The sequence below is a fragment of the Ascaphus truei genome, unplaced genomic scaffold (assembly GCF_040206685.1).
Source record: "Ascaphus truei isolate aAscTru1 unplaced genomic scaffold, aAscTru1.hap1 HAP1_SCAFFOLD_1330, whole genome shotgun sequence".
Taxonomy (NCBI): Eukaryota; Metazoa; Chordata; class Amphibia; order Anura; family Ascaphidae; genus Ascaphus; species Ascaphus truei.
In genome coordinates, this window is record NW_027454208.1 from 1 (window position 1) to 27,318 (window position 27,318).

The 27,318-nt window shown below is 51.2% G+C and overlaps 1 protein-coding gene across 1 annotated transcript in view; it reads right to left on the reverse strand.

The window, feature by feature from the left end:
* Positions 1 to 16,436: 16,436 nt before the first annotated feature.
* Positions 16,437 to 27,318, reverse strand: part of LOC142475685 (little elongation complex subunit 2-like) — a gene marked incomplete at its 5' end in the record, with an annotated part of 76,715 nt that continues 65,833 nt past the window's right edge. The window contains one exon of the mRNA XM_075581457.1: positions 16,437 to 17,072. Coding sequence (XP_075437572.1) covers positions 16,887 to 17,072 — 186 coding nt within the window. The remainder of the gene's footprint in view (positions 17,073 to 27,318) is intronic.

Here is a 27,318-nt window from a genome sequence, read left to right on the forward strand (position 1 = left end):
AGAGGTAATACCGGTATACACATACACGCCCAGAGAGGTAATACCGGTATAACACATACACGCCCAGAGAGGTAATACCGGTATACACATACACGCCCAGAGAGGTAATACCGGTATACACACACGCCCAGAGAGGTAATACCGGTATACACATACACGCCCAGAGAGGTAATACCGGTATACACATACACGCCCAGAGAGGTAATACCGGTATACACATACACGCCCAGAGAGGTAATACCGGTATACACATACACGCCCAGAGAGGTAATACCGGTATGCACATACACGCCCAGTGAGGTAATACCGGTATGCACATACACGCCCAGAGAGGTAATACCGGTATACACATACACGCCCAGTGAGGTAATACCGGTATGCACATACACGCCCAGCGAGGTAATACCCGTATACACATATACGCCCAGAGAGATAAAACCGGTATACACATACATAGCGAGAAAGGTAATACTGGTATACACGTACACGTCCTGAGAGGTAATACCGGTATACACATACACGCCCAGAGAGGTAATACCGGTATACACATACACGTCCAGAGAGGTAATACCGGTATACACATACACGCCCAGAGAGGTAATACCGGTATACACATACACGCCCAGAGAGGTAATACCGGTATACACATACACGCCCAGAGAGGTAATACCGGTATACACATACACGCCCAGAGAGGTAATACCGGTATACACACACGCCCAGAGAGGTAATACCGGTATACACATACACGCCCATAGAGGTAATACCAGTATACACATACACGCCCAGAGAGGTAATACCAGTGTATACATATACGCCCAGAGAGGTAATACCGGTATACACATACACGCCCAGAGAGGTAATACCGGTATACACACACGCTCAGAGAGGTAATACCGGTATACACATACACGCCCAGAGAGGTAATAACGATATACACATACACGCCCAGAGAGGTAATACCGGTATACACATACACGCCCAGAGAGGTAATACCGGTATACACATACCCGCCCAGAGAGGTAATACCGGTATACACGTACACGTCCTGAGAGGTAATACCGGTATACACATACACGCACAGAGAGGTAATACTTGTATACACATACATGCCCAGAGAGGTAATACCGGTATACACATACACGCCCAGAGAGGTAATACCGGTATACACATACATGTCCAAAGAGGTAATACCGGTATACACATACATAGCGAGAAAGTTAATACCGGTATACACATACACACCCAGAGAGGTAATACCGGTATACACATACACGCCCAGAGAGGTAATACCGGTATACACATACACGCCCAGAGAGGTAATACCGGTATACACATACACGCCCAGAGAGGTAATACCGGTATACACGCCCAGAGAGGTAATACCAGTATACACATACATAGCGAGAAAGGTAATACTGGTATACGCATACACGCCCAGAGAGGTAATACCGGTATACACATACATAGCGAGAAAGGTAATACCGGTATAACGCATACACGCCCAGAGAGGTAATACTGGTATACACGCCCAGAGAGAGGTAATACCGGTATATACATACACGCCCAGAGAGGTAATACGGTATACACATACACGCCCAGAGAGGTAATACCGGTATATACATACACACCCAGAGAGGTAATACCGGTATACACATACACGCCCAGAGAGATAATACCGGTATACACATACACGTCCTGAGAGGTAATACTGGTATACACATACACGTCCAGAGAGGTAATACCGGTATACACATACACGTCCAGAGAGGTAATACCGGTATACACATACACACCCAGAGAGGTAATACCGGTATACACATACACGCCCAGAGAGGTAATACCGGTATACACATACACGCCCAGAGAGGTAATACCGGTATACACATACACGCCCAGAGAGGTAATACCGGTATACACGCCCAGAGAGGTAATACCAGTATACACATACATAGCGAGAAAGGTAATACTGGTATACGCATACACGCCCAGAGAGGTAATACCGGTATACACATACATAGCGAGAAAGGTAATACCGGTATACGCATACACGCCCAGAGAGGTAATACTGGTATACACGCCCAGAGAGGTAATACCGGTATATACATACACGCCCAGAGAGGTAATACCGGTATACACATACACGCCCAGAGAGGTAATACCGGTATATACATACACACCCAGAGAGGTAATACCGGTATACACATACACGCCCAGAGAGGTAATACCGGTATACACATACACGCCCAGAGAGGTAATACCGGTATACACATACACGCCCAGAGAGGTAATACCGGTATTTACATACACGCCCAGAGAGGTAATACCGGTATACACACGCCCAGAGAGGTAATACCGGTATACACATACACGCCCAGAGAGGTAATACCGGTATACACATACACGTCCAGAGAGGTAATACCGGTATACACATACACGCCCAGAGAGGTAATACCGGTATACACATACACGCCCAGAGAGGTAATACCGGTATACACATACACGCCCAGAGAGGTAATACCGGTATACACGCCCAGAGAGGTAATACCGGTATACACATACACGGCCAGAGAGGTAATACCGGTATACACATACACGCCCAGAGAGGTAATACCGGTATACACGCCCAGAGAGGTAATACCGGTATACACATACACGGCCAGAGAGGGAATACCGGTATACACATACACGGCCAGAGAGGGAATACCGGTATACACATACACGCCCTGAGAGGTAATACCGGTATACACACCCAGAGAGGTAATACCGGTATACACATACACGCCCAGAGAGGTAATACCGGTATACACACACGCCCAGAGAGGTAATACCGGTATACACATACACGCCCAGAGAGGTAATAACGATATACACATACACGCCCAGAGAGGTAATACCGGTATACACATACACGCCCAGAGAGGTAATACCGGTATACACGTACACGTCCTGAGAGGTAATACCGGTATACACATACACGCACAGAGAGGTAATACTTGTATACACATACATGCCCAGAGAGGTAATACCGTATACACATACACGCCCAGAGAGGTAATACCGGTATACACATACATGTCCAAAGAGGTAATACCGGTATACACATACATAGCGAGAAAGTTAATACCGGTATACACATACACACCCAGAGAGGTAATACCGGTATACACATACACGCCCAGAGAGGTAATACCGGTATACACATACACGCCCAGAGAGGTAATACCGGTATACACATACACGCCCAGAGAGGTAATACCGGTATACACGCCCAGAGAGGTAATACCAGTATACACATACATAGCGAGAAAGGTAATACTGGTATACGCATACACGCCCAGAGAGGTAATACCGGTATACACATACATAGCGAGAAAGGTAATACCGGTATACGCATACACGCCCAGAGAGGTAATACTGGTATACACGCCCAGAGAGGTAATACCGGTATATACATACACGCCCAGAGAGGTAATACCGGTATACACATACACGCCCAGAGAGGTAATACCGGTATATACATACACACCCAGAGAGGTAATACCGGTATACACATACACGCCCAGAGAGGTAATACCGGTATACACATACACGCCCAGAGAGGTAATACCGGTATACACATACACGCCCAGAGAGGTAATACCGGTATTTACATACACGCCCAGAGAGGTAATACCGGTATACACACGCCCAGAGAGGTAATACCGGTATACACATACACGCCCAGAGAGGTAATACCGGTATACACATACACGTCCAGAGAGGTAATACCGGTATACACATACACGCCCAGAGAGGTAATACCGGTATACACGCCCAGAGAGGTAATACCAGTATACACATACATAGCGAGAAAGGTAATACTGGTATACGCATACACGCCCAGAGAGGTAATACCGGTATACACATACATAGCGAGAAAGGTAATACCGGTATAACGCATACACGCCCAGAGAGGTAATACTGGTATACACGCCCAGAGAGGTAATACCGGTATATACATACACGCCCAGAGAGGTAATACCGGTATACACATACACGCCCAGAGAGGTAATACCGGTATATACATACACACCCAGAGAGGTAATACCGGTATACACATACACGCCCAGAGAGGTAATACCGGTATACACATACACGCCCAGAGAGGTAATACCGGTATACACATACACGCCCAGAGAGGTAATACCGGTATTTACATACACGCCCAGAGAGGTAATACCGGTATACACACGCCCAGAGAGGTAATACCGGTATACACATACACGCCCAGAGAGGTAATACCGGTATACACATACACGTCCAGAGAGGTAATACCGGTATACACATACACGCCCAGAGAGGTAATACCGGAATACACATACACGCCCAGAGAGGTAATACCGGTATACACATACACGCCCAGAGAGGTAATACCGGTATACACGCCCAGAGAGGTAATACCGGTATACACATACACGGCCAGAGAGGGAATACCGGTATACACATACACGCCCTGAGAGGTAATACCGGTATACACATACACGCCCAGAGAGGTAATACCGGTATACACGCCCAGAGAGGTAATACCGGTATACACATACACGGCCAGAGAGGGAATACCGGTATACACATACACGGCCAGAGAGGGAATACCGGTATACACATACACGCCCTGAGAGGTAATACCGGTATACACACCCAGAGAGGTAATACCGGTATACACATACACGCCCAGAGAGGTAATACCGGTATACACACACGCCCAGAGAGGTAATACCGGTATACACATACACGCCCAGAGAGGTAATAACGATATACACATACACGCCCAGAGAGGTAATACCGGTATACACATACACGCCCAGAGAGGTAATACCGGTATACACGTACACGTCCTGAGAGGTAATACCGGTATACACATACACGCACAGAGAGGTAATACTTGTATACACATACATGCCCAGAGAGGTAATACCGGTATACACATACACGCCCAGAGAGATAATACCGGTATACACATACACGCCCAGAGAGGTAATACCGGTATACACATACATAGCGAGAAAGGTAATACCGGTATACACATACACACCCAGAGAGGTAATACCGGTATACACATACACGCCCAGAGAGGTAATACCGGTATACACATACACGCCCAGAGAGGTAATACCGGTATACACGCCCAGAGAGGTAATACCGGTATACACATACACGCCCAGAGAGGTAATACCGGTATATACATACACACCCAGAGCGGTAATACCGGTATACACATACACGCACAGAGAGGTAATACCGGTATACACATACACGTCCTGAGAGGTAATACCGGTATACACATACACGTCCAGAGAGGTAATACCGGTATACACATACACGTCCAGAGTGGTAATACCGGTATACACATACACGCCCAGAGAGGTAATACCGGTATACACATACACGCCCAGAGAGGTAATACCGGTATACACATACACGCCCAGAGAGGTAATACCGGTATTCACATACACGCCCAGAGAGGCAATACCCGTACACGCCCAGAGAAGTAATACCGGTATACACATACACACGCCCAGAGAGGTAATACCGGTATACACGTAAGACGCCCAGAGAGGTAATACCGGTATACACATACACGCCCGGAGAGGTAATACCGGTATACACACGCCCAGAGAGGTAATACCGGTATACACATACACGCCCAGAGAGGTAATACCGGTATACACATACACGTCCAGAGAGGTAATACCGGTATACACATACACGCCCAGAGAGGTAATACCGGTATACACATACACGCCCAGAGAGGTGATACCGGTATACACATACACGCCCAGAGAGGTAATACCGGTATACACATACACGCCCAGAGAGGTAATACCGGTATACACATACACGCCCAGAGAGGTAATACCGGTATACACATACACGCCCAGAGAGGTAATACCGGTATACACATACACGCCCAGAGAGGTAATACCGGTATACACATACACGCTCAGAGAGGTAATACCAGTATACACAGCGAGAAAGGTAATACCGGTATACACATACACGCCCAGAGAGGTAATACCGGTATACACATACACGCCCAGAGAGGTAATAACGATATACACATACACGCCCAGAGAGGTAATACCGGTATACACATACACGCCCAGAGAGGTAATACCGGTATACACATACCCGCCTAGAGAGGTAATACCGGTATACACGTACACGTCCTGAGAGGTAATACCGGTATACACGTACACGCTCAGAGAGGTAATACCGGTATACACATACACGTCCTGAGAGGTAATACCGGTATACACATACCCGCCTAGAGAGGTAATACCGGTATACACGTACACGTCCTGAGAGGTAATACCGGTATACACATACACGCTCAGAGAGGTAATACCAGTATACACATACACGCCCAGAGAGGTAATACCGGTATACACATACATAGCGAGAAAGGTAATACCGGTATACACATACACGCCCAGAGAGGTAATACCGGTATACACATACACGCCCAGAGAGGTAATACCGGAATACACATACACGCCCAGAGAGGTAATACCGGTATTCACATACACGCCCAGAGAGGTAATACCGGTATTCACATACACGCCCAGAGAGGCAATACCCGTACACGCCCAGAGAAGTAATACCGGTATATACATACACACGCCCAGAGAGGTAATACCGGTATACACGTACACGCCCAGAGAGGTAATACCGGTATACACATACACGCCCGGAGAGGTAATACCGGTATACACACACACGCCCAGAGAGGTAATACCGGTATACACGTACCCGCCTAGAGAGGTAATACCGGTATACACGTACACGTCCTGAGAGGTAATACCGGTATACACGTACACGCTCAGAGAGGTAATACCGGTATACACATACACGCCCAGAGAGGTAATAACGCTATAGCACATACACGCCCAGAGAGGTAATACCGGTATACACATACACGCCCAGAGAGGTAATACCGGTATACACGTACACGTCCTGAGAGGTAATACCGGTATACACGTATACGCCCAGAGAGGTAATACCGGTATACACATACACGCCCAGAGAGGTAATACCGGTATACACATACACGCCCAGAGAGGTAATACCGGTATACACATACACGCCCAGAGAGGTAATACCGGTATACACATACACGCCCAGAGAGGTAATACCGGTATACACATACACGCCCAGAGAGGTAATACCGGTATACACATACACGCCCAGAGAGGTAATACCGGTATACACATACACGCTCAGAGAGGTAATACCAGTATACACAGCGAGAAAGGTAATACCGGTATACACATACACGCCCAGAGAGGTAATACCGGTATACACATACACGCCCAGAGAGGTAATAACGATATACACATACACGCCCAGAGAGGTAATACCGGTATACACATACCCGCCTAGAGAGGTAATACCGGTATACACGTACACGTCCTGAGAGGTAATACCGGTATACACGTACACGCTCAGAGAGGTAATACCGGTATACACATACACGTCCTGAGAGGTAATACTGGTATACACATACACGTCCAGAGAGGTAATACCGGTATACACATACACGCCCAGAGAGGTAATACCGGTATACACATACACGTCCAGAGAGGTAACACCGGTATACACATACATGTCCAGAGAGGTAATACCGGTATACACATACACGCCCAGAGAGGTAATACCGGTATACACATACACGCTCAGAGAGGTAATACCAGTATACACATACATAGCGAGAAAGGTAATACCGGTATACACATACACGCCCAGAGAGGTAATACCGGTATACACATACACGCCCAGAGAGGTAATACCGGTATACACATACACGCCCAGAGAGGTAATACCGGTATACACGTACACGCCCAGAGAGGTAATACCGGTATACACAGACACGCCCAGAGAGGTAATACCGGAATACACATACACGCCCAGAGAGGTAATACCGGTATTCACATACACGCCCAGAGAGGTAATACCCGTACACGCCCAGAGAAGTAATACCGGTATATACATACACACGCCCAGAGAGGTAATACCGGTATACACGTACACGCCCAGAGAGGTAATACCGGTATACACATACACGCCCGGAGAGGTAATACCGGTATACACACACACGCCCAGAGAGGTAATACCGGTATACATGTACCCGCCTAGAGAGGTAATACCGGTATACACGTACACGTCCTGAGAGGTAATACCGGTATACACGTACACGCCCAGAGAGGTAATACCGGTATACACATACACGCCCAGAGAGGTAATAACGCTATACACATACACGCCCAGAGAGGTAATACCGGTATACACGTACCCGCCTAGAGAGGTAATACCGGTATACACGTACACGTCCTGAGAGGTAATACCGGTATACACGTATACGCCCAGAGAGGTAATATCGGTATACACCCAGAGAGGTAATACCGGTATACACATACATAGCGAGAAAGGTAATACCGGTATACACATACACGCCAGAGAGGTAATACCGGTATACACATACACGCCCAGAGAGGTAATACCGGTATACACATACACGCCCAGAGAGGTAATACCGGTATACACATACACGCCAAGAGAGGTAATACCGGTATACACATACACGCCCAGAGAGGTAATACCGGTATAAACATACATGCCCAGAGAGGTAATACCGGTATACACATACACGCCCAGAGAGGTAATACCAGTATACACATACACACCCAGAGAGGTAATACCGGTATACACATACACGCCCAGAGAGGTAATACCGGTATACACACCAAGAGAGGTAATACCGGTATACGCATACACGCCCAGAGAGGTAATACCGGTATACACATACACGCCAGAGAGGTAATACCGGTATACACATACACGCCCAGAGAGGTAATACCGGTATACACATACACGCCCAGAGAGGTAATACCGGTATACACATACACGCCCAGAGAGGTAATACCGGTATACACATACACGCCCAGAGAGGTAATACCGGTATATACATACATAGCGAGAAAGGTAATACCGGTATACACATACACGCCCAGAGAGGTAATACCAGACACATACATGCCTCAAGTTACACATACATGTCCAGTATAACCTCATTTCTTTACTGGACACTGTACAAATACAAGACAGTCCGGTTCAATCCTGGAGACCTGACAACTCTACACACTAAGGTGTCTGATCTCACCCTGTTCTTGGTTTGTCCAGGGCTGCATTCCAGGACTCCTGTTGAGCAGGAGGAAAACAGCCAGACACAAGGTCTTGCAAAAGGGGTGGTTTAATAGCAAATCCAATGTTTCGACTGGGTAAGCAGTCTTTGTCAAGGTGAGGGCTAGACATAAACCAACCAAGTGTAATAAAATATATATATACATATATATATATATATGTGAAGGCTGCACTCCTCGTGACGTCACAGCTTCGACAGGGTGTCGCGCATGCGCAGGGCGCGCACTAATCCCAAGCAACTCGCCGCACATGAGTGTCACGCACAGACCCACCATGGACGCGCCATTCACGGGCGAGTCATAACCGCCGCATATGCGCAGAACGTACGAGAGCAGGACTAATGAACCCCTCCCTTTCCAGGGGGAAGCATGTCTTGCACAGCCCCTGGGGGTAGAGTTAAAGTTCTTCCTACTTTTTGAGCCCTGATTTTGTTTTTACGGGTGGGCTTTAGAGGTGTCCCCGGAGCCAAACACCATTATTGTCAGCTTTGGGGACCCCCGGTTTCTTCCTATTGGATGCCCATTTAAAGCCCAAGGGCTGAGAATAGCGAGGTCAGATCTGGAGACCACCCTGTTCCAATCCTGTACTTAAAACAAATGGGAGGTTAGTTGAGAGGGGGGCTTACTCTTTCAGGGCAACAAGGAGAGAGAGAGAGAAGAGAGACGCAGGAAGACTGGCATGCAGAGATAAAGCTGATTTGATTTGATTTGAGAGAGAGGGAGGCAGGCAGACAGACAGGCAGGAAGTGAGAGAGAAAGGCAGGAAGACTGGCAGGCAGAGAGAGAGGCAGGCAGAGGCAGGAAGACTGGCAGGCAGAGAGAGAGGCAGGCAGAGGCAGGCAGATGCAGGGAGAGAGGCAGGCAGAGGCAGGGAGAGAGGCAGGCAGAGAGGCAGGCAGAGGCAGGGAGACTGGCAGGCAGAGAGAGAGGCAGGCAGAGGCAGGCAGAGGCAGGGAGACTGGCAGGCAGAGGCAGGGAGAGAGGCAGGCAGAGAGAGAGGCAGGCATAGGCAGGGAGAGAGGCAGGCAGAGAGAAAGGCAGGCAGAGGCAGGAAGACTGGCAGGCAGAGAGGCAGGCAGAGGCAGAGAGAGAGGCAGGCAGAGGCAGGGAGAGAGGCAGACAGAGGCAGGGAGACTGGCAGGCAGAGAGGCAGGAAGACTGGCAGGCAGAGAGAGAGGCAGGCAGAGGCAGGGAGAGAGGCAGGCAGGCAGAGGCAGGGAGACTGGAGGCAGAGAGAGAGGCAGGCAGAGGCAGGGAGAGAGGCAGGCAGAGGCAGGCAGAGGCAGGGAGAGAGGCAGGCAGAGGCAGGGAGAGAGGCAGGCAGAGGCAGGGAGACTAGAGGCAGAGAGAGAGAGAGGCAGGCAGAGAGACTGGCAGGGAGAGAGGCAGGCAGGAAGAGAGAGAGGCAAGCAGGAAGAGTCAGGGAGAGTGACAGGCAGGCAGGGAGAGTCACAAGCAGGCAGGCAGAGAGACAGGCAGTCAGAGAGACAGGCAGGCAGAGTGACAGGCACGCAGGAAGAGAGACAGGCACGTAGGATTAGTGCTCCATTTTTCACAGCTTGCTTTAGAGAGAGGCAGGTAGGGAGAGTGACAGGCAGAGAGACTGGCAGGAAGAGAGACAGGCAGGAAAAGAGAGAGGCAAGCAGGGAGGCTGGAGGGGAGAGACAGGCAGGGAGTGACAAGCTGCAGAGAGACTATTATTCACATTTTGGGACATTATAAGATTTTTGAAACCGCACGCACTTAATACTTTTTTCATAGTGACAGGAAGGCAGGGAGTGAGGCACAGAGACAGTCAGGCAGGGAGTGAGGCACAGAGACAGTCAGGCAGGGAGTGAGGCACAGAGACCGGCAGGCAGGGAGTGAGGCACAGAGACCGGCAGGCAGGGAGTGAGGCACAGAGACAGTCAGGCAGGGAGTGAGGCACAGAGACAGTCAGGCAGGGAGTGAGGCACAGAGACAGTCAGGCAGGGAGTGAGGCACAGAGACAGTCAGGCAGGGAGTGAGGCACAGAGACCGGCAGGCAGGGAGTGAGGCACAGAGACAGTCAGGCAGGGAGTGAGGCACAGAGACCGGCAGGCAGGGAGTGAGGCACAGAGACCGGCAGGCAGGGAGTGAGGCACAGAGACCGGCAGGCAGGGAGTGAGGCACAGAGACCGGCAGGCAGGGAGTGAGGCACAGAGACCGGCAGGCAGGGAGTGAGGCACAGAGACAGGAAGGCAGGGAGCGAGACACAGAGACAGGAAGGCAGGGAGTGAGGCACAGAGACAGTCAGGCAGGGAGTGAGGCACAGAGACAGTCAGGCAGGGAGTGAGGCACAGAGACCGGCAGGCAGGGAGTGAGGCACAGAGACCGGCAGGCAGGGAGTGAGGCACAGAGACCGGCAGGCAGGGAGTGAGGCACAGAGACCGGCAGGCAGGGAGTGAGGCACAGAGACAGGCAGGGAGTGAGGCACAGAGACAGGCAGGCAGGGAGTGAGGCACAGAGACCGGCAGGCAGGGAGTGAGACACAGAGACCGGCAGGCAGGGAGTGAGACACAGAGACCGGCAGGCAGGGAGTGAGACACAGAGACCGGCAGGCAGGGAGTGAGGCACAGAGACCGGCAGGCAGGGAGTGAGGCACAGAGACAGGCAGGCAGGGAGTGAGGCATAGAGACCGGCAGGCAGGGAGTGAGGCACAGAGACAGGAAGGCAGGGAGCGAGACACAGAGACAGGAAGGCAGGGAGTGAGGCACAGAGACCGGCAGGCAGGGAGTGAGGCACAGAGACCGGCAGGCAGGGAGTGAGGCACAGAGACCGGCAGGGAGTGAGGCACAGAGACCGGCAGGCAGGGAGTGAGGCACAGAGACCGACAGGCAGGGAGTGAGGCACAGAGACCGGCAGGCAGGGAGTGAGGCACAGAGACCGGCAGGCAGGGAGTGAGGCACAGAGACCGGCAGGGAGTGAGGCACAGAGACAGTCAGGCAGGGAGTGAGGCACAGAGACCGGCAGGGGGTGAGGCACAGAGACCGGCAGGCAGGGAGTGAGACACCGAGACCGGCAGGCAGGGAGTGAGGCACAGAGACCGGCAGGCAGGGAGTTAGGCACAGAGACCGGCAGGGAGTGAGGCACAGAGACCGGCAGGCAGGGAGTGAGGCACAGAGACCGGCAGGCAGGGAGTGAGACACAGAGACCGGCAGGCAGGGAGTGAGGCACAGAGACCGGCAGGCAGGGAGTGAGGCACAGAGACCGGCAGGCAGGGAGTGAGGCACAGAGACCGGCAGGCAGGGAGTGAGACACAGAGACCGGCAGGCAGGGAGTGAGGCACAGAGACCGGCAGGCAGGGAGTGAGGCACAGAGACCGGCAGGCAGGGAGTGAGGCACAGAGACAGGAAGGCAGGGAGCGAGACACAGAGACAGGAAGGCAGGGAGTGAGGCACAGAGACCGGCAGGCAGGGAGTGAGACACAGAGACCGGCAGGCAGAAAGAAAATATTCAATTGATGAGGGAGTCAAAATCGACACTATTGAAAGCCGGCGCCTTTGATCAAACTGACATTTTGAAGTCAAATATTAAGAATACAAATGCGGATACATTCATTCCTTTAGTAACTCAATGTAATAAAGATGCCGGGAAAATGACAGCAAAAGAAGGATTGAGGTATTGTTATCAAAGAAGGAACAGTGCGCACCTGACAAAGCATCAATTCTGAGCCCTTTACTTCGTATCTGTAGTTTGTATAGTGTCTTAGTTTGTATATGTGCCTAATCAGTCCCACTTATTTTAATTATTAGTCATAATAAAATATTTTAATATTCCCCTCTTCCTAGTCTATAAATTAGGGGCACGTTATATGTTCCATTGTTTGGTTTACATGATGTTTTGTCCCTGAGCTCGTCCAATCCACCTGACAATATATCACACACCTGACCACAGGGCAGGGAACGCTAATGGGTTCTTGGGAACTGTTCCTTCTTTGGGAACAATACCTTAATCCTTCTTTTGCTGTCCCAATCACAACCCTGGTGCACCCCTGTCCTCGGGTACGTAATTGGCAGAGCGGGTGGGTTTCTCCGCTTGGTAACGCCAGGAAAATGAGTAATATCGTTCGCAAGCACTGGCACATTTCCAAACCGGACACCACTCCCAGCGAGATTTCCTGCCCGGGATACCCCCAGATGGGGGTTTTCAAAAGGCGCGCAATCTCAGAGACATGATGGCACCCCCCCTCCCCCCAAAAAAGTGCGCCCCAGAGTAGAGCAAAGTGGCTGGCCCAAAATGCTTTCAGAAACGCATGAAATATAAAGCCTGTTATTCGGGACGCCTCGATAAAATGGATTCCTTCCCGGCGCCAGAGAGACTTCCAACGCGTCTCACGTTATTCGTTTGTGAAAGTTAACATGTGGTGTATCTGCTAACATGCCCTTGCGGGGTGCAATACGTTGGCCGTCCCATTAAGCCCTCTATACGTGTGAGAAGACCTGAACACGTCTGTCATGTGATCATGGGAGCCCGGAGTGTGTCGGTACCGTTCAAACTTTGCCAGAACTCCAATCCCAAGGGGTTGATCTATCTAGGCCAGGTGTGGGCAACTCCGGTCCTCAAGGGCCACCAACAGGTCAGGATATCCCTGCTTCAGCACAAGTGGCTCATCAAGCAGGGATAATCCGAAAACCTGACCTGTTGGTGGCCCTTGAGGACTGGAGTTGGCCACTCCTGTTCTAGTTCAACCCTGCTAGAGGGGAGGTAACGGATTACGCCCCTCACCGAACAAGTCTTTTGGGATCATCAAATGACGTTCTTTAGCCCCGAAAGGTTTGAATATAGATTTTGCTTTCAATGTCTTCTTAACCCAATTTATCTTATTATTCGGGTATCAGATCGCTAATTCTGCTACTTGTTATTACTGCTGCAGGGTTTCTCCATTTCCTCTTGCTCACACATCTTTTTAAATACCTCTGGGCTTTTTAATGTATTTTGCCGTTTTTTATTTACTAGCCCTATATTAAAGACGCGTGTAGTCACTCGTATGTATTTGTTTCCATGTTGAACCCGTGTCCGTTTCGGATTTACACCGCTAGTTTTCTCTGTAGCCGTGTTGTTAACTATGTAATATTAGCGTTGCGCCGTTCCTTCCGCGCCGCCAGCACACAGACTATAAGTGGGACTTGGTTCCCCTGAGGACAGTAACCCGGCTGAAACTCTCGATAGAGTGAAACGCGTATGGTCGATTGGACATGTCCACAGAACCGATCTGCATGCGGGTGAGCAGTGATCCTGGACCCCGGAGACTCGGGATTCATCTGGTCTCCAGCTGGGACATCATCCTGCGGCGGGCCTGCACACACCAGCTGTGACATCATCCTGCGGCGGGCGTGCACACACCAGCTGTGACATCATCCTGCGGCGGGCCTGCACACACCAGCTGTGACATCATCCTGCGGCGGGCGTGCACACACCAGCTGTGACATCATCCTGCGGCGGGCCTGCACACACCAGCTGTGACATCATCCTGCGGCGGGCCTGCACACACCAGCTGTGACATCATCCTGCGGCGGGCCTGCAGACACCAGCTGTGACATCATCCTGCAGCGGGCCAGCAATGACATTATCCTGTGGCGGGCCTGCCGGTGCCAGCTGTGACATCATGATCCTGCAGGCCCAGCTGAGCAGACGCCGAGGATCCGGCGTTTCTCCCGTGACGCTGTGTAGTCCATCAGCGCCTGATTCTGTGTCGGTGTGAGAGTGCAATACTTCTTACTCATTGACTAAAAACGTTATTGCACCATCTCTGCTCCTCTATATTTGGAGTTCTCTACGCCTTGCTACACGTGGCTTGTGCCACGGATAGGAGAATGTACCTTTGCATGCCTGTGATGACGAACCTGTGAGGGAGATACCTACTTTTGTTTGTTTCACAAGGACCTTTTTGCGCTCGTTACTCTGCACAAACGTGACGACTTGGCAAAACGTTCAGAGCGTCTGATGAAGCATGAAACGCGTTAGTGGGGGGTCGGTCCCCTGTACACTATTTTAATAGATGTTTGTCGATAAAGCTTGAAGATTTTGAAAGTCACTTGTTCTGGGACCTCGTGTGACTATCTCATGTGTGCCGGCCGGGAGCGCTACGTGATCACGTGCTTATTCTGGTACATGTGGGAAGCACGGACGCCACGAGTCACGCGGTGGAACCCTGATTCTAACGGGATGTTGGGCTTATACGAGAACCTCCGCTCAATATGTTTTTAAGGTTGTGGAGCGCCAAAGATTCCTCTCTCTTTCCGTATTACTCTCTGCACAGGCAGAGACAGGCATGGAGAGAGAGACACACACAGAGGGACACAGGGAGAGGCATTGAGTCAGGAATGGCGACAGACAGAGCGAGAAAGGCAGGCATGGCGCGAGAGAGAAAGAGAGAGAGAGGCAGGCATGGCGAGAGAGAGAGAGAGAGACAGGCATAGAGAGAGAGAGAGACAGGCATAGAGAGAGAGAGAGAGACAGGCATAGAGAGAGATAGAGACAGCCATAGAGAGAGAGAGACAGGCATAGAGAGAGAGAGAGATAGACAGGCATAGAGAGAGAGAGAGAGAGACAGGCATAGAGAGAGAGAGACAGGCATAGAGAGAGAGAGAGAGTGAGAGACAGGCATAGAGAGAGAGACAGGCATAGAGAGAGAGACAGGCATAAAGAGAGAGAGAGAGAGAGAGAGAGAGGCATAGAGAGAGAGAGAGAGAGAGACATGCATAGAGAGAGAGAGAGAGAGACGGGCATAGAGAGAGAGAGAGACGGGCATAGAGAGAGAGAGAGACGGGCATAGAGAGAGAGAGAGAGACGGGCATAGAGAGAGAGAGACGGGCATAGAGAGAGAGAGACGGGCATAGATAGAGACAGGCATAGATAGAGACAGGCATAGATACAGAGAGAGAGAGAGACAGGCATATATATATATATATATATATATATATATATATATATATAAACACAGTGTTCGACAAACCTATACATTTGCTCGCCCCGGGCAAGTAAATATTGGCCCAAGCAGCACACGTTTGGTACTAGGTGGCGAGTAGATTTTTTTGTGTGGCGAGTAGATTTTTTGGTGATTTGTCGAGAGAGAGAGAGAGAGAGAGAGAGAGAGAGAGAGAGAGAGAGAGAGAGAGAGACAGGCATAGAGAGAGACAGGCAGAGAGAGAGACGCACACAGAGACAGACGGCACATTAATGTACAAAAACATGTATTCTCTCAAAGTTTAACCAGGTATCATCATCTTTACAGAAAGCCCCATGGCGCAGTATGAGTGGGCCCGGGGGGGGGGGGGGGGGGGGGGGGGGGGGGGGGAAGGAGCACTTTGGTAGGAACGGGGTTAGCGGGTCTGCTTACACATACAAACCCGCAATGAGCCCCTCTTTTCTAGCTTGAGGGGTGTCTGATCAGGGGGTCTCCCTGTTGCAGAGCTGTGGTGACCCTATACCAGGCGACCCGCAGTTCCACGGAATCCATATCATTCCAACATGGCTGCAGCTTCCTGTCTCGTACCCATTGACTCACCAGCCATTTTAACCCCACCCCCTCCCCGAAAAACACCGTAACGTCAGAAGTAAAAGGTCTCCTGAAGTCCGTGTGGGGCGGTCCTGACACTCCGGTCCGAATCCCACCCCTCCCGTCTCTCACGTCTGCGCCGCGGCTTGATTTTTGCACTGAAACTTGGCCTTCCACTTCAACGCTTTCTTCCCTTTGTTTTTCTTCTTGCGCTTCGCAGCGCCCTTTCCCGTGGGCGACTGGAACGGAGCGTCCGTGGTGGGCGGGTTTGCGTGGCCAGGGGTCTGCCTTGGGTTGGCTCTGCATGCGGACACCTAAATACAGGCACATGGAGGGGGAGGGGGGAGAGGAGAGCAGATAAGATTACAGATATTACATGAGCTGTACCTCTTCCTCGGTTTTTGTATTTAGACACCCACCCATTTTCTTTACCGGGTTTAAATCTCCCTCAGGGGAAACAAAATGGCTGCCAAATCTAAGTCCAGCAGGAGGCTGCAACATCATCAGCTGTGGCTTCCTATTTAAATCCCAGTAAGTAATACCGGTAACATCGCCTGTATCTCAGGAGCCGGGGGGTCCCCAGAGGTGAAAATAGCGCCGTTCAGATCTGGAGACCTCCTGCCCCCTCTTACCCTGTTCCAGTCCCGGGGATCCCCTACTTCCCCTCCATTTAAAAGCGGGACCCGGCCCTTTAACCCTTGCCGTGGAGACATCCCCCTTCAGTTCAAATCGCTTCCTGCGCTCCAAGACGAGGTGGCTGTGGTTGGGGGAGAGGGGGCATGACGTAGCTACCTTCCAGGGCACTCAGAGGGTTAAAGTAGCCGAGAGAAGCAGTGTTCTGTAGCTCAGACATGAAAGGGTCAGACCTGCTGATCCACGGGCAGGCAGAAAGCGGCTCGGAGAACCCCACGTTTCCACGTCTCCCCCAAACTCCATCTCCAAGGTGGGGGGAGCACACACACAGGAGCTCTGCATGTGTTACATTGTATGGGTCACGGGAGCCCGGTGTGGGGCGGAATCGGACATTTGGTCGCGGTTGTTTTGACGCAATCCAAGTCGCCGCCGGACCCTGCATTTGACACTCGGGCGCCAATAAGGCAGTGTAAGGTGTTTCAGCGGTTAGGGGAAGGGGCTCCCGCTTATTATGTGCCAGCAGATCCCGAGACCTTGGCCGCTGTATATCGGTGTATATCCCACACCCCCAGCTCCTTCCTTATCACAGGGCAAAGGCCTACTCTTGTCACTAACTTTGTCACCCATCGGGCGCTGCTCGGGGGCCCCCGCTGTGTGACACATTCCTTTCTACACCTCCCCGCCCGTGTCAAGGTTCAGGGCCACAGTGCGCTAACAGCTGCACTCATTCCCACGCCTACAGACGTGCGCTCATCCCCACGCACGCAGACGTGCGCTCATCCCCACGCACGCAGACGTGCGCTCATCCCCACGCACGCAGACGTGCGCTCATCCCCACGCACGCAGACGTGCGCTCATCCCCACGCACGCAGACGTGCGCTCATCCCCACGCACGCAGACGTGCGCTCATCCCCACGCACGCAGACGTGCGCTCATCCCCACGCACGCAGACGTGCGCTCATCCCCACGCACGCAGACGTGCGCTCATCCCCACGCACGCAGACGTGCGCTCATCCCCACGCACGCAGACGTGCGCTCATCCCCACGCACGCAGACGTGCGCTCATCCCCACGCACGCAGACGTGCGCTCATCCCCACGCACGCAGACGTGCGCTCATCCCCACGCACGCAGACGTGCGCTCATCCCCACGCACGCAGACGTGCGCTTAGAAACAGGTTTGTTATATTAGAAATCAAAATTTTTTTTTTTTAACTCAAATAAGATCTCTGACCCCCTCCTGCTTGCATGTGCCACAGATACTGATATCTCCCCCGGGCAATCTCCCCCTTCATCCCCCCCCCCTTTCACTCCCCCGCCCCTACCCCCTTCACTCCCCTCCTCCCCCTCCACCCCCCCCCCTCATGCCAGTTTGAGAATTAGTTCTGTTTGAGCTAAACCCCCCCTCCCCCTTCCCTCCCCCCCTCCCCCCTCGACCTCTTCCCTCCCCTCCCCCCCCGACCTCTTCCCCCTCTGCCCCCCCCCACAGGCTGAACTGTAAATACGGTCTATTTGTCTCCGGTATATTATACTATTGCAATGTCGCTGTGTTAGGACCTAAAATATACATGAATATCTCTACATTGACAAACCCAGAGTTCAACCCAAATAAGATCTCTGACCCCCCCCCCCCTGTTTGCTTGTGCCACAGATATTAATGTTTTCCCCGGGCAATCTCCCCCCCCCCTTCCCCCCTTTACCCCCCCTCCCCCCTTCACTCCCCCCCCCCTCTTCCCCTCCCCACATGCCGGATTGAGAAATAGCTGTTTGAGCTAAACCCCCCCCCCCATCCGACCCCCCCCTACCTCTTCCCCCTCTGCACCCCCTCCTCTCCCCCCCCACATGCTGAACTGTAAATACGGTTTATTTGTCTCCGGTATATAATATTATTGCAATGTCGCTGTGTTTGGACCTAAAATATGTATTACTATCTCTACCTTAACATACCCAGAGTTCAATTCAAATAAGATCTCTGACCCCCCCCCTGTTTGCTTGTGCCACAGATATTGATGTTTCCCCAGGGCAATCTCCCCCCCACCTCCACTCCCCCCCCTCCCCCTCCACCGCCCCCCTTCCTCCCCTCTCCTTCCTTTCCCCCTTCTCCCCCCCCCCCCCACATGCCGGACTGAGCAATAGTTCTATTTGAGCAAAAAAAAAAACCCTCCCCCCCCCACCCGCCCCCTCCCTACATCTTCCCCCTCTGCCCCCCCCCCCCATCCCGACCCCAAGAAAGGGTCTACATGAATCTTGTATCCACAGTAATACTGGCCAGTTGATTTCTGGTAAGGGAGAATGGGTTGGCCGCGACGCAGGCCTATGTCCCTGTCTCCTGTCACGGTTTCCCTCCCCCCCCCCCTCACTTGAGCCTAAGGATCGAAAAGGCCCACCCGGTGCACACCAGGACAGGTACTGCCTATGTAACCTGGCCCAAAAAGGCCCAGAACCCTTAACCTTACAAAACTGGTTGGCTAACTAACTAGCAAGGTTGTATACCCATATCTACGTTTTAGGCATAGCCGCCTATCTAAGTTAGTTCCCCCCCCCCCACCCCCTCTCTCAAACGGCGAGGGTGTTGGACCTCGCTCGCTGGTCTGGCCCTGTGTTTGACGCCCCGGAAAGTTCTCCAGGGGTTTTTGCCCCCTTCCCTTGCCACCATGGTGTCAAGCAGAAACTCTCTTGGGCTCCCGGACAGCCCACTTTCTTTCTCGCCCCTATGTGTCCACCCCCCCTCCCTCCCCTCCCTCTTCCCCCCCCCCCAGACTACTGACAGAGGCCCCCCCAGGGACAGTCTGGAGACCCCCCCGCCCCTGTGCTCTAAGGTCCTACTCACCTTCGACATGGGAACCACTCGGGGCCCGGGGTTTATCCCTAGGAATCATCGTCCTCCCTAATGGCGTCAATTAAAATTATCTCCCTAAATGTTAAGGGCCTCAATTCTGTTAGAAAACGCAAGCTAGCTCTACAAGAACTAAAAAAAACTAAAGGCGACATAATCTGTATCCAGGAAACACACTTCAATACCCCAGACCCGCCTAACACATTACGCATCATCCCCCAACAAGAAACGGGGTGTAGCCATACTGATCAAGAACAGCATCCCTTTTGCTCCAACAAAGGTAACCAAAGACCCAGAAGGTAGATATTTACTACTCCAAGGGACACTATCAGGAACCCCCATATCCATTCTGAATATGTACGCCCCTAATGACAACCAAACTCAATTCCTCCAGAATCTACTTGGTTCACTAGATCAATCGGTGCTCTCCTCGCTACTGCTAGTTGGAGACGCAAACATGGTCCTTTGCCCAGACCAAGACAAATCCACTCAGCCAGTGTCTCCTCACACTGCTCGGACACAGAGAAAGGCCAAAAAGTTTCGGGAAATCCTGAAAAACGACTCCCTGTCAGATATTTGGAGGACCCAGCACGTAGGCCAGAGGGACTATATGTTCTTCTCGGCCCCCCATCAGTCTTACTCATGGATTGACTACTTTCTAGGTACCAATAATGTTCTCCAGGCATCCTCCCACTCCGACATAGGCCCAATTACTTGGTCAGACCACGCCCTATCGAACTCACCCTCTCTCTGCCATTCGTCAAAACCTCTGCGTACAAATGGAAACTGAACGATTCGCTCCTGAATGACCCCCAGTGGTCAAACAATCAAACAAAAACTAAACACTTTTTTTCAAATAAATAACGGCTCGGTCTCAGCAGCAGCAGCAATGCTCTGGGAAGCGCACAAAGCTACCATTAGAGGAGACCTTATCTCTCTAGCCTCCTATAAAAAAAAGATGAAACAAAAATCGCAAAAAGAACTCACTGAAAAGATTTTGGCCCTAGAACTCCAACACAAGCAGCCCTCCTCAAAAAAAGTGTTAGAACCCTAGATAAGGCAAGAACGGAACTAAAAGTACTGCAGCTTGACGAGGTAGAGAGAGCGCTGAAATGGACTAACCAGAAGTTCTATGATAGGGGCAATAAACCAGATAAACTCCTATGCCTCGAAACTAAGGGGCGTTAAGACCAAAGCCCAGATCACAAAAATCCGCACCAGAAATGGACAGATAACGTACAATGAGAAAGAAATAGCGCAAGAATTCGCTGAGTTCTACAAAGACCTATACAACCTCCATCCTCCCAGCCAGAAACGTAACAGTGCCAAAACGGCTGCAGAATATCTAACCCAATGTAACCTCCCATCCCTCTCAGCGGAAGAGCTTGAGTTCCTTAACCAGAAAATAACTCAAGAGGAGCTATCCAAAGCCATTTCCTCGCTTAAAATAGCCAAGACACCCGGGCCAGACGGATTCTCCAACGCTTACTATAAGAAATTTCCAGCATCCCTCTCCCCTTACATACTGGAGATGTTCAATTCCTTCCTAGAAGGAGAACCAATTCCAGGTACAATATCGGCAGCCACCATTGCCATCATTCACAAGGAGGGTAGAGACCCGCTACAATGCGGTAGTTATAGACCGATCTCCCTACTCAATACTGACTTCAAGCTTTTCAGCAAGATCCTAGCAAACAGACTGAACCCTATTCTCCCCAGATTGATTCATATAGACCAGGTGGGCTTTGTGTCAGGAAGACAGGCCTCTGACAACACCCGCAAAATTATTAATATTATAGACCACATTCACCTCAATAAGTCTCAGGCCATGATTCTAAGCCTTGATGCCGAAAAGGCTTTCGACCGAATCAAATGGTCCTTTCTCGACCAGACTATGCTCCGGTTTGGCTTCTCAGGTCCGTTCCTCGAAGGGGTACGAGCCCTCTATACCAACCCTACCGCTCTCTTAAAACTCCCGGGAGGGCACTCCAACCCAATAACGATTAAAAATGGTACAAGGCAAGGTTGTCCCCTATCCCCCCTACTATTCGCCCTATCAATAGAGCCACTAGCTGCAAGGATCAGAGCTGAACCCAGCATAACGGGCATTCCAATCGCAGACAGGGAATACAAAATATCCCTCTTTGCGGATGACGTCATACTGACCTTGGCCGAACCTCACACCACCCTCCCCAACTTCGAGAAACTGTTGGACCAATTTAGCCGAGTGTCCGACTACAAAATAAATACGGACAAGTCCGAGGCGCTCAACAGTTCCCTCCCAGACTCTACATGGAAACTCCTACAAACTAATTTCAAATATAAGTGGAATAACTCCCACATTAAATATCTAGGGATAAAGATAGCAAGCTCATACAGCTCGCTATATCAAGCCAACTACCCCCCCCCCCTTTTCCGCCAGATCAAGAGAGACTTGGAGGCCTGGCATGCCCATCAGATCTCTTGGTTTGGAAGAATTGTGTCCACAAAATGAATATCCTCCCCCGACTACTTTACTATTTCCAAACCCTTCCAGTCCCTGTCCCGCTAGTAGAATTGCGAAACATGTAGGCCCAAAATTCTCCGCTTTATATGGCGGCAGCGCAGACCAAGGGTGCTGAGATCGGTGCTGTTGGCTTCAAGGACGAGAGGGGGCCTGGGGGCCCCGGATGTAGTTAGATATTATCAGGCGGCCCAGCTGAGGCAGGCGGTGGTTTGGAATAACCCCCCGACCTCCAATTGCTGGTTGGAGATAGAAACACACCACGCGACCCCCACCCCCCTCTCGGCCCTATTATGGTCTCAGGCTCACAAAGGCAGAAGGCCCCTGAGACTTGAGCTCGGGGCAATGAGGTGCACGTGGTCTACTTGGATTAAAGCTAAAGGGAAACATGGCCTAGCTTCATCCCCCTCACAACTCACCCCCATTTTCGGGAATCCGGACTTCCCACCCGGGTGCTCCCGTACCCAATTTGGCCAATTCCAGGGCCTAAATATCAGAGTGATTGCGGATCTGCTGGAGAGTGATGAGGTACTACCCTTCCAAGAACTTAAAAATAAGTTCTCTTCCCCAGACCTCCCCATCTTCAAATACCTTCAGATTAGGCACTTCCTGAGAGTCCAATCCCCTAGTCTTAAATTCCCAGCGTGCACTAGATTCGAGACCCTCTGTCTCAAAGGGGAATATCAGAGAGGCTTAATTTCCAAAGTGTATAGAACATTAGAGGCATCTCAATCACCCCCCTCACACTCCTATATGCAAAAATGGAGCGCTGATCTAAATACCTCAATCGACCTGGAAGACTGGGAGGATATCTGGGAAGCTGCTACCAGAACATCAATTTGCTCAATCACGAAGGAAAATATTTATAAAATTTTATTCCAATGGTACCTGACCCCGAGTAGACTGAGCCAGATCTACCCAGGCACCTCAGGCGTGTGCTGGAGAGGATGTGGTCAAAGGGGAGACATGCCCCATATTTGGTGGACATGTCCGGAGATCCAGAGGTTCTGGATCAGGATCCAGAGTCTCCAGATTGAAAGTTGGATTTGGAGGTCCCCCTGGACCCCCTGACGTACGTGCTGGGGAAACCAATTGAAGACCTTCCCGCCCCTATAGCCAGACTTTCTTCGGCGATCCTTACGGCCGCCAGATGTTGCATCGCGGCGGCCTGGAAACAAGTCAAGGCCCCTTCCAGGAGAACAGTAATCAAAAGAATAGACGGGGTCATGAATATGGAGAGACTGACAGCCATGTTGAGGCAAAGAATGCCTCAATTCTATAGAACCTGGGAGCCTTGGCCAGGGTCGGGGGCCCCGACACTGATGCAAGCCCTGGTCCAACACTGATACCCTTGGGGACGAGGGCCGATTCACCCCTCCTGCCACAGTCCCTTCCCCCCTCTCTCCCCCTCTTTTTCCCCATGTCGTTCCCAACTATCCACCCGTCCCTCTCTTTTCACCACTGAAAATGGAAAAAAAGGTTTATTGTGTGTCTCAGAATACCTCACTGCCATGTGCTTGTATTTTACAACGATTTGTCATGCTATGCTGTGAATGTTATATCAATATCTACATGTACGTGCTTTAAAAGACACCAATAAAGGAAAAATATTTCTAAAAAAAAAAGACATCGAATTTTTTTTAATTTCATCGATCTGCCCGATGCACAGCTCCGCTTCTCGCCATGTCCTGGGCAGTTAACGGGATCAGTCCCTCCTAGGGGCAACGTGTACTAATGGCAGTGACAGGGTTAAGGGGCCAGTCTCTCCTAGGGGCAACGTGTACTAATGGCAGTGACAGGGTTAAGGGGTCAGTCCCTTCTAGGGGCAAAGTGTACTAATGGCAGTGACAGGGTTAAGGGGTCAGTCCCTTCTAGGGGCAAAGTGTACTAATGGCAGTGACAGGGTTAAGGGGTCACATCTTGGTGATTGTTGCCCATTTTTACCCATATCCACACCTGATATCTGCAAGTAAAAATAAAAAACAAAACACTCTAAAAATAAAGTGAGACTTGGAGAGGTGTGCTTCCCCCCCCCCCCCTGCTCCTCATATCCATCACTGTGCGGTCAACAAATCTCCCCCTTATCTTTCACCATCTCTGATAAGCACAGGGTCTTCTGATAAGGGGAAAGAAAACACCTGATTGATAAAAACCCTTCCCCCATCCAGGGCCCCGAAGAAAGTCAGCTGGGCGAATACATGGGATTTGTTAAAGACAAAAGGAAGATTAGGAACTAAATCCGCTCCCAAATCTTCACTTGCAAAGAATTTCCAACACCCAGTTCAAACATTCAAATACTTGCCAAACTATTTGTTTCTAAGCTTTAACCCTTTACAGCCACCACAAACCTGCACTTTTAACTCTGCCGACAGTGCTCGGAAATGAGATGTATTTCCCACTCCCGGACTGCCCCAATATTTATTTATTCTCAAAAGGGGAGGGGTGTAAATATATCTGTCCCACCTCCCACGTCCCATTAATGATCTCATAGAAAAACCCTAAACCTAATCCCGCTGCTGCAGCGTGTCATGCTCCAGGATTATCCTCCCCCTAATCCGCAGAGAGTCAAACCTTGCTACGTCAGGACGTTGTATTAATCCGCTGTAGGCTTAAACTGCCTCCCTCTCCCCGTTGTAGAAGCGCCTTGACGTTACACCGCCTCCCTCTCCCTGATGGATGGAAGTTACACCGCCTCCCTCTCCCCGATGGATGGAAGAGCATGGACGTTACACCGCCTCCCTCTCCCCGATGGGTGGAAGAGCCTTGACATTACACCGCCTCCATCTCTCCGATGGGTGGAAGAGCCTTGACGTTACACCACCTCCCTCTCTCCGATGGGTGGAAGAGCCTTGACATTACACCGCCTCCCTCTCTCCGATGGGTGGAAGAGCCTTGACATTACACCGCCTCCCTCTCTCCGATGGGTGGAAGAGCCTTGGCGTTACACCGCCTCCCTCTCTCCGATGGGTGGAAGCGCCTTGATGTTACACCGCCTCCCTCTCTCCGATGGGTGGAAGAGCCTTGGCGTTACACCGCCTCTCTCTCTCTGATGGGTGGAAGAGCCTTGATGTTACACTGCCTCCCTCTCCCCGATGGGTGGAAGCGCCTTGACGTTACACCGCCTCCCTCTCCCCGTGGTAGAAGCGCCTTGACGTTACACTGCCTCCCTCTCCCCCATGGATGGAAGAGCCTTGACGTTACACCGCCTCCCTCTCCCCGATGGGTGGAAGCGCCTTGATGTTACACCGCCTCCCTCTCTCCGATGGGTGGAAGCGCCTTGATGTTACACCGCCTCCCTCTCTCCGATGGGTGGAAGCGCCTTGATGTTACACCGCCTCCCTCTCTCCGATGGGTGGAAGCGCCTTGATGTTACACTGCCTCTCTCCCCGATGGGTGGAAGCGCCTTGACGTTACACCGCCTCCTTCTCCCCGATGGGTGGAAGAGCCTTGACGTTACACCGCCTCCCTCCCCCTGGTGGGTGGAAGCGCCTTGACATTACACCGCCTCTCTTTCCCCGATGAATGGAGGAGCCTTGACATTACACCGCCTCCCTCTCTCCGATGGATGGAAGCGCCTTGGCATTACACTGCCTCTCTCCCCGATGGATGGAAGCGCTTTGGCGTTATACGCCTCCCTCTCTCCGATGGGTGGAAGCGCCTTAGCATTACACCGCCTCCCTCTCTCCGATGGGTGGAAGCGCCTTGATGTTACACTGCATTTCTCTCTCCGATGGGTGGAAGCGCCTTGGCGTTACACCGTCTCCCTCTCTCCGATGGGTGGAAGTGCCTTAATGTTACACCGCCTCCCTCTCCCCGATGGGTGGAAGCGCCTTGATGTTACACTGCCTCTCCCCCCGATGACACCCTTTATTCTATCATGTTACTGGTGTACACGACTGTGGGATTTCGGCATATTATGCATGTCCGATCCTTTTACTCTGCAGCTCATGCAGAACGCCGAGACAGAGCTCTCTGATTCAGTGCCAAATTCCTCAGAATTTCCACACTGATGGGACATTGTTCGCCCCAGTGCAGAATTCAATATTTAAATGGCTCAGTCCTTAAAAAAAATAAAAAAAAGAACTAAAAAACAGCTTAGAGAGGAAAACACAGAAACTCAAAGCATTTACTGTTCTGTTTTCATGTAACCAAACCTATCACTGTATATTAGCGGCAGTCATTGAAAGGGTACAAAATGAAAGGAGGGAGTCACTGGATCCAGGAGAGAAACCATGTAAATGACTATATCAATGACACATCAGTGAGTAACGGACCCCAAGCCGGCTGTGTCTTGACTTGACCGTCTTTATGGCGGCGTCCATGCTGCTAAAGACCGCGCGGAGGCGTGATCACATTGCCTTAAGGCATTGATCGCGCACGCGAAAGCAGGTGGGGGCGCGCGGTGCGCAAAGAATCAGTTCAAACTGATTCCTTGGCACGACGGGCAGGTCACGTGAGCGGTTCGCCCAATGAGGGTGAAACAGCTCCTTGACGTCACACACACGCATATATATCTATGAGAGATGTATAGATATACATACATCTGTATGTATGTATATAGATGTATATATACAGGGCCCGACAAACTGG